The 9,173-nt window shown below is 33.9% G+C and overlaps 1 protein-coding gene across 1 annotated transcript; it reads right to left on the minus strand.

Moving 5' to 3' along the window:
- Positions 1-1,986: 1,986 nt before the first annotated feature.
- On the minus strand, positions 1,987-6,040 carry LOC108192382 (AP2-like ethylene-responsive transcription factor PLT2). The gene is made up of 10 exons (XM_017372133.2): positions 5,920-6,040; positions 5,613-5,809; positions 5,074-5,461; positions 4,877-4,959; positions 4,724-4,732; positions 4,540-4,628; positions 4,362-4,435; positions 3,785-3,835; positions 3,513-3,589; positions 1,987-2,974 (listed from the first exon to the last, which is right to left on the minus strand). Exons 1-10 carry the CDS (start codon positions 6,000-6,002, stop codon positions 2,226-2,228), a joined length of 1,800 nt encoding a protein of 599 aa, XP_017227622.1. The 5' UTR covers positions 6,003-6,040; the 3' UTR covers positions 1,987-2,225.
- Positions 6,041-9,173: the final 3,133 nt, after the last annotated feature.

Consider the following 9,173-nt stretch of genomic DNA (forward strand, 5'->3'; position numbering starts at 1 on the left):
ATAGGAGGGTTAAATCCTATCTAGATCATTCATATTTCTCATACAATTCATAATGTACCCGAAATACACTTTTATCATTACCCGGTCAAATGCAACTTTTAATGTAATCAAAGTATATTAATCATCGTATAGAAATATATTGATTTCAAGTCCAAGGACCATTACATCATTATCACTGTGAGATTACTAATGACACAACAAACATGAAGAATCTCACATTGTGTCTATCCAGCACCATATATATATATATATTTCATACATCTGCTCCTATTCTTGATTTTAGTATCACTCTACCTATGATCAATGAGATGTGATCATCAGTCAACAAAACACACCAGTCTTTGTGTATTATTATCGTCCCATAATAATAATACTCGACTAGGGATATTTAAGAATATCAATACTATTCTTATAATCTCATTTCTAAGTCACGCACTTAGAAATATAGAATTCATATTATATCCCAAGGACATTTATTAATCTAACAATTATATCGTAGTAAATAAAGATATAATAAATTACAACAGGAATAATTAATAGAACAATATTAATAATCATATGTCCTTAAACAGAAAAACATAATGTAGTGTTGTCTCTCGGGCACACACTAACAACACACACACACACATATAATACATGTTCAAGAGAGAACCATTAGAGAGAGAACCCATAAAACCCTTACCTTATTTCTAGTAATATTTAGGGTTTTGCAGCAGAACTTCACATGCAAAAAATGTCAATATCTATGTATTATATTTTAAAATTATTTTTGAACATACACACCGATGAAAACACATGAAAAAACGTGTATTTAGATTTAGATCTTAAAAATCTATTTAAAATTTAGGGTTCTGCAGCAGAACCTTAGTGGTTCTCTAGTTCTATATTAGGGACGGGTTCCCTATTGAGCGCGACCTATATGTATGTATGTATCTTAAAAATTTTAATAACTGAATTATTTCGGCTCAAAAATATTTCGGTTCGGTTTGGTTTAGTAAAAAAACCCATGACCATTTGAATTTAAAAATAATAATAAAAAAATATTATTTTTGGAATATAGCTAGTACAACACTTTAAAGGTTGAGCAAATTTTACATAACTATTATTTTATATTATTTTAGCTAACCATTTTTTTTATTTATTTACGTAGGAACCCGATAGGTAAACCCATGAGCTTACATAATAGCCTGCAAACTACGTGAACTAGGTAAACCGCAATTAAGCGACAAGCACAAATTCTGCTCCTTTCGGATCAGTCGAACGTGTGACCAGGAGGATCAAGTCCTCTTTTTTAACCCGTTGAACCAACCCTTGCTGGCAGTTAACCATTTTAGCTTATGTGTTGGAGATACTCTTGTACAATAATAACACGTCCAATCCCTTAGCCATTTTCTCTGATCTGTGCTCAAAGAGTCTACATATTGTAACACCTTTTTGATTGCATTTCCCTACATGTCTAGATTTGACAGGAGTTGGTAACATAGGTAGTTTTGGGTTGGCTAAAGCAGACTAAATGTGCTTAGAGCCTTAGATATAGATGCATACTGTTGAACTCCAATAACATGTAGAGTAATTTGTTCTTACAATCTTGCTAATTCTATAGCCTCAGTTACTGTAGTTGCCTTAAATGCAGGTTTTAACGTTCCCACAAAACTATCCGGCACATAAGATCAGGTAGATTGGAATGTTATCAAAGCCTAAGATCTTCAAAAATCATCAATGTACTTCTTAAGAGAATGAGTTACCTCAACTTATTGAATTGCTCAACTATATCAGACCCATTATCATCTTTAAATCAAGCACTAGGATCAATAATAATGATATTCCCATCCACATTTTACTAGTTGCCAAGTAATGAAGCACCCAATATTTAGCTTTGACTAATCATGTCCAAAGAGTCTAGAATCTAGATCTGCAAGTTATATTTATTTAAACAAAAAAGACTGACATGATCTGTAAGTTAAAGCAATTAGAAATGAGTAAAACTTTAATGAAAAATTAGGAATTAAGAAGATAAACACATTATGATAACATATCTGATTGATAGTCAGTCCATGTAATACTGTTCTTAATGTCTGAAAGGCTCAGGTCAAGCAACATCAGTTGTATCTTCCATTAATTAATCTCCCTTGTTTATCCGCTAACTAATGAAAGATTGTTAAAACCAAAATTACCAATTCAACTTTCCCCACCTTTTAGTTTCCTCTCTTACCTAAACTCTCAGATCAGTCATTCCACATTGAAAACACACCAGGATTCGATCCCTGGACCGACGAGTCCCCGGACCATCCTGCTGTATTGTAACTCCCTGATGGCATGTCATAATCCACCTTAACCATCCCCAGCTCCTCAGTAGATGAACCTCCGACCCCACCGCTGCCATTACCTGCTGTCGAGTGACCTAAATAGCCTCCAGTACTATAACTCCCATTACTGGAACTCCCATTATTATCCAACACAGATGATGATGAGCCCATGTTCATGAACCCGTGCAAATACGATGGATTGTTCTGAAGGTAACTGTTGTAGAGCTGAGAGTTATTGTAAGAATCAACCGCAGATTGTTGGTGCAGCTGTAGCTGTGTTTGAATGTAGCTCTGGTTGAATTGATGCTCCTGAGTAGAGTACTGCGAAATTTCGGGGTTTTGCAAGGTTAGCAGAGGCTGGGGATTGGGATCATGATAAGGTTGTTGCATCAGAGAGTGATAGGCTTGTAGTGGAAGAACTGTGCCCGAACTTGAGCTGCCATATTGAAAAGCTGATCCAAGGGCTATCATTTCCTCCCGTTTTCGTGATGATTCGATTGCCTGGGCTTCTTTTAAGCGTTTGGCAGCTCCACCTCCTATAGGCAAAGAGTTGCTTTCCAGGATGCTCTTTACATCATAGCGGTTCATGTCAAAATTGGTTACTGCATTGAGTCCTCTGAACTTTATGGCTGCGATGTCGTAAGCCTCTGCTGCTTCTTCCTCAGTACCTGAATAATTAGCACAAAACAACCATAAATTTGTATAATTGGAAACTACCCCATTGTGCATATATATGTTGTCAATATTCAAACACAGCTGTTTCACTAACAATAAATCGAAAAATTATAAGCAATTACATATTTTTACATATGACTTTGTTATAACATTCCGACAAAAAAAAACTTTATAATAACAATATATCAGTATAATTCTTATATTAGTGATTAATTAAGGCACATAGTTATACACAAGGTATTAAAATAATTATGACACATAAAAATTTATAAATGTTTTAGTTTCTTTATAGAAAATATAAGTATCTAATACTTTCTCAAATTAAAGCTGCAAGATGCTTGATAAGAAAATTCTTTTGACGAGGCTCAATTCATTCATATGAAATCTGATTTGTGTCTAAAAATTGTAGGTCTATACACTATAATTTCAGTATCACTTCAAAACGTTACACAGTATATGTCGAAAACTGAAGATATAATTTTATATATATGTTATGATGAGCTGCTGTAGAAAATAACTAAATGAACTCACTGAAAGTTCCCAAGTAGAGATCCTTGTTTCCTGCAACTCTGCCGATCCTTGCTTGCCATCTTCCATGCTGATGATGCCTGCTACCATCAATTCACGAAAGAGTTTACATGTGTCCACAAAACATATATATACATTATATATATGCCTTCTTGCATGCATGCATATATATTCATGCATCTCAGAGTATGAATATATATAGAGCTAGTACTGATATATATATAGTGCTGCAGGCATATAAAAAGAGAAATAGAGAGAATGTGCGTTTGCAGTACCTTGTTACACCACGGTACATGGATGCACCCCTGGAAAATCCACTACTCTTCCTATATATAAGTTCAACACCCGAAAATGAACATTAGTGATATAGTCCATCTCCCGGTAAATGAATATTCGATAAATAAATAATAAATTCGTCAAATTCTTCGTTTTCGTAGTAGGTTGTAGTTTTAAACAAGTAGAAAAATATCGATATTCGATGACTAAACAAAAGTATCGGTTACCAGAGACTAAAGTTCGCAGATACCAACTAATAAACTATATATGCACGAATAGCGTGAATTAATTAAGTAGCAATACATGCACACACACCAGAATACCAGATCTTTTGCAGTCTGCAATGCACAGTGATTGAATATAACGTTAAACGTGCGACTATATTTATGACAATGATTGTTCTGTATTAGAAACAACATATATAGTCGAATATGGATGCCTATTATATATATACAAGCATTTGAGAAGGAGAAAATCATTGCGAGAACAAAATATCTAGACCAATTGATAAGGTTACTTATAATCTCAAATATAGTGTAGAAAGTAAGCTATCTCTAGCTACTAGTGTCAATTTACCTTCGTATGGAAGCCACAAATTCTTGCCTGGTCATGTTTTTCATATCATCAAGTTCCTTTTCGTAGTTAGTAATCTACAGCAACAGTACATCAATTTTAACATAAACTTATGTATTCGGTAACCAACAGATTACACATTTGATGAAATTGGTCCGCAGAAAGAAAGCCAGAAACATACTGGAAAGTTTGTGGTTGTAGAGGTTCCCCAGTATTTGAGTGCAGCCATGTCATAAGCCCTAGCTGCTTTCTCTTCTTTGTCATACCCACCTGCTCACAATAATCATACCAACATTTTTCAAAAAATATTATGGAAGTAAAAAATTGTAATATTGTTGGAGTACGAAGAATATGAAGGTACTAACCCAAGTAAACTGCCAATGATGAAGGTCAGAAATCCATGAGCAAACGGTGCAGGCAAATGGTTGAGTTATGGTTAGTACTTATAACATCTTTGTGAAGCAATCAAAATAAAATTACAAATCAACAAACTGAAATTAAAGTTCCGTGATAATTACCTTGGCGACCTTTTCTTGATTGACCTTCCCTTCTACAACTATTATCCCATAGATGAGCTTCATATCTACCCGTCCATCTATGCCTATATGAGCCAACATTAAAAAATAAAAATAATAAGAATTCTGCTCAATGTATATATAATCTTGGCTAGCAAGCTAGGACTATGATTTGATTTTTTCAGGTTACGAACACGAACCTAGTGACACCGCGATAGATTGATGTTCTTTGACCAAATGTATCCAGGGTTCTTCTAGGGGTAGCATCAACGGGAACGATGGCAGTGCTTTCGCTATTTTCTCCAATGGTTTCGCATTGCTTATTGCCACTTCCCATGGACAATGTTAGTGACTGTAAATTGCTTGCGTTTTCGGGAATATCGTAGGAATGATCCGGAGGAGCGACTGCCAAGGGGTTTGGGAGCTGTAGTAAGTTGTGGTTGGTGAATAGATAGTCAGATTCATTTGCATGAAATTCGTTGTTGTACACGGCTAGATCTGACGACTGGTTTTCTGATTTGCTCACGCCAAGAAAATCGGCAACTTTTGGTACTTCACTACTCACTTGACCGCTCATCATGTTCCATTCTGCAAAGATTAAAATACATATTCTAGTAATCAACGCCAACTATGCCAAATATGCCGAGAGAGAGAGAGAGATGGAGAGAGAGGGAGAGGGAGGGAGGGAGAGATGGGGAGAGAGAGAGAGCGAGGGAGGGAGGGAGAGAGAGATGTTTACCTTGATGTTGAAAAGGGCTGTCATCATTCTCACTGACTAACCCTAGTGAAAATTGTTGAGACTGATCAGTTGACGAACTTAAGTGAGTTTGCAAAGAAGGATTCGAAGGAGAAAATGGAAACGATAGCCAGTTGTTGGAATTCATATTTGATTTCCTCGGACGATTCTTTTTTAATGACCAATCAATCAAAATCCTCCTGCAAGTATCCAAATTTATCCAACAATCAGTATATATTGCAAAACCTGATACAATTACTTAAAATAAGTAGTCTTCTTTTCCTCTCAAAAAGAAGCCACAAAAAAGCACCCTAAACAACGAAGATGGAGTTCAATCTGCACTTGTTGGAAGAGGGAGAGGTGGAACGGTAGATATGCTACATATATATACATGTATGTACATACAAGTTCTCTAATCACATTATAATATATGAGCTTACTGACAGTCAATAACAATTCAATGCTTTTTTGAAGAAAAGACGACAAAAACAAAAAGTAAATAGAAATTTAAAAAATTGCCAGCTGCATACTAAAAAGAAAGAGAAAAAAGGTTTAATGAAAAGGGCACGAGTGTCTTAGTATAATGGACACATGCAGTGGACCATCAGTCTTTGTACTTGACAAATTTTACAAGTTGAAAATTAAGGGATATGGGAGTAAATTAATTTAGTAGGAGTAATTAAACAACTTGGTTTATTGGAACTCTCCATTTTCTTGGTTAGTGGAAAAATTGACCCCCAGGAGTCCAGCATTCCCACACTACGCAAATCATCTCATTGGACTCAACTCGACGATCAAAGCACAACTACCGACCTTATTCTTTCTCCTTTCCCTTGTTCAAATTTACAAATTAACCTGACCAGCTAGCTCTTAACACAAACCATGCTTTTTCATCCCTTCTTTTACATGCAAATAAAACACATAATGCGCAAATATATCTTACTGTATTGTATACATAACGCGACTCTTCGTTTATATTGTATTCATATTGTACGTACATCTGACACGGTTGTAGACACTCCAAAATTTATTTTAGATATAAAATTTTCAAAATACACGTATCCAATTTTGAGTAACACAACTTAGCTAGTGTAATTTTTAGTTAACTATATAACAAAGAGTCTTTCCGGAGCAACTACTTTTTATTTAGATAGGAAATTTTGATTGATGTAGATTTTTATGCATGCAAAGGACATCATTATTTATAATGTGATTAGGATCGATAAAAATCCATCACTTAACTAAAAAGTGATTGTTAATATGTGTCGGTCTTGAGCACACACCAGAAAATCCGTAAAACAAAATGTAGGTCATAACACCCTGACTGCATTGTCTCTGGAATTAGATGGCAATTTCATAGATCCTCCAAGTATTACTAAAATGTTTCATGTATGAACGAAAGAATGTTACTATAGCCATGCAACTTATTTATGAAACCCTATCTGCAGAAGTAGAGAGCCTAAATTTTGGTAGTCATCAAACACTTGTGTAGCTGTGGATCCCCGAGCATCTGCACTCTGCAGCATGCCTTAACTATTCAATGTTTATTGGTGTGTAAGTGTGTAACCGTGCATTTTTTAGAGTAAACATCCGACATATTTACTACTCCCTCCGTCCCTTTTTATCTGTCCATTTTGGAAAAAAAAACACATACCAAGGTGTCCTTGATTGTATGAACTTTTTCATTAAATACCTCTAATTAATATCTTGAAAATGATGGAATACCCCTACTTTATGTCTTGAAAACATGAATTCAACCAAGTTTTAAATAAGTCAAGCCTTGAAAATTGAAATTATGAAGATATATTTGAAAAACTATCATTAAATTAGTTTTGAAAGTATAAATGGACAGATAAATAGGGACAAATTTTTACTTCCAAAGTGGACAGATAAATAGGGACGGAGGGAGTAATAAATAAACTGGATTTGAGTTGTAGCTACTTAAAATATTTCACATACACAGTATAATAGAGTAATTGTAAGGACTACAACTTCATCATCGGATACAGCTTGATGATAACTAGACTAGTTAAAATTTTCAAATGGAAGAGAGAGAATGATTTTATTTAGATTTCCAAGTAAAAATCTGTTGACCGTCAAATCGGAAACCGCACCCTTTTCAATAGAAATAGATATTTACAGTCCTTGTAAAATTGAATGATTAAGGCATGCATGTCCTCTACACAGGATTATACTCCTTCCAATAAATAAATTATATCTTCAACAATTAAAAAATTAGAGAAAATTTACACACTGTTCAATCAAATTTGTGAAAAAGAAAACAATGCAATTAATTAATTAATGGCAAAGAAATATAAGAAAAAATGAGGATAAATTCTACTAGTACTCCTACCTAGCTAGTTAGTACAAAAAAAAAAAAGGGTTTGTCTAACCTGTGCCCTGAGGGCACAGGTTTAGGACATTTATTGTATCTTGTTTTCATGCACATTGCACTAGTACCATTGTTAATGTATTACTGATTAGAAAATTCAAATGTTCACATCTATCAAGAAAACTTGATATTTCATTTACTTTTGTATCATATTATATTTTTATTATTTATATTATTTAATAATATTAAAATAATAAAAAATTCATACATTTGTTATTAAATATAAAATTGGCTGATTTAGTTAGGAGGCTGGTTTTAATTAAAAAATTAATGTATATGCAGGGTGGCTTGTTATTATTTGTGGGTTGAGATCAATTAAAATTTGTTTTATACTCGATTAAAATCTAGTAAAAAAATTATCTTATAATCCCCACATTTTTTGAAATAAAATAATATTTTGTCATAAGTATAAAATTTGAAAGATAAGTTATAAATAGATATATAATTAGTATATATACACATACACTGATACTTATGCAAGTCAAAAGAACATTTAATGATGGTAATTATGACTTATCCTGTGCCCTGAAGGCACAGGTTAGACATTCCGAAAAAAAAAACAAGAAGAAGAAAAACATGAGGTTCAGTGAATTGATTTGGGATCGGAGAGTTTAACCATGTATTTCGTTGATTGGTGCTCATGAATCAAGGTCACTTACATTACTGATCATAGTGGGTGCCATTCCAGTTTACTAATATTCTTCTCCTACTCCTAGGTGATCTTACTAATTCATGTGACCTACACATATCTAGCTATACAAGAAAATCTATATTGCTACTAGTACGGTAGATAATGTGAGCAAAACACCTTGTTAAATTTGTAGATGATATATGGATTTCCATTGTAATATTGTTCTAAGAACATTTTACAGGTCTGCCATTGTTCCAAATACAAGATCACATCCAAGCAAATAGCTACATACACATACACACAAAAAGTAAGTATAGTATAAGGGTAGGTTGACTGGACTGTTCAACTATAAGGAGACAGAACCCACGTCTCACGCTTTCTACCATTAGGAAATTGTAAACCCTAAAAATATAGAGTACTTATGTATAATTCATGCCCTTGTTTCAAAAAAGATGGAACGCGTTGGTTTTGATAAACAATTTGTTTTCCCAGGAAGAATAGCTATTAACAGAAACAAGAAGAATAAAAAGCCAAGTTATTT

This window comes from Daucus carota, chromosome 7, assembly GCF_001625215.2.
Source record: "Daucus carota subsp. sativus chromosome 7, DH1 v3.0, whole genome shotgun sequence".
Classification (NCBI taxonomy): Eukaryota; Viridiplantae; Streptophyta; class Magnoliopsida; order Apiales; family Apiaceae; genus Daucus; species Daucus carota.

Bases quoted from the DNA above. Each gene is read 5' to 3' on its own strand.
- LOC108192382 (XM_017372133.2), bottom strand. From the start codon at position 6,002: ATGTATATATATGTAGCATATCTACCGTTCCACCTCTCCCTCTTCCAA. The intron at 3,836-4,361 runs GTAAATTGACAC...ACTTATATATAG, and splicing joins TTTGTGGCTTCCATACGAAG to GAAGAGTAGTGGATTTTCCA. The intron at 2,975-3,512 runs GTGAGTTCATTT...CTAATTATTCAG, and splicing joins TCTCTACTTGGGAACTTTCA to GTACTGAGGAAGAAGCAGCA.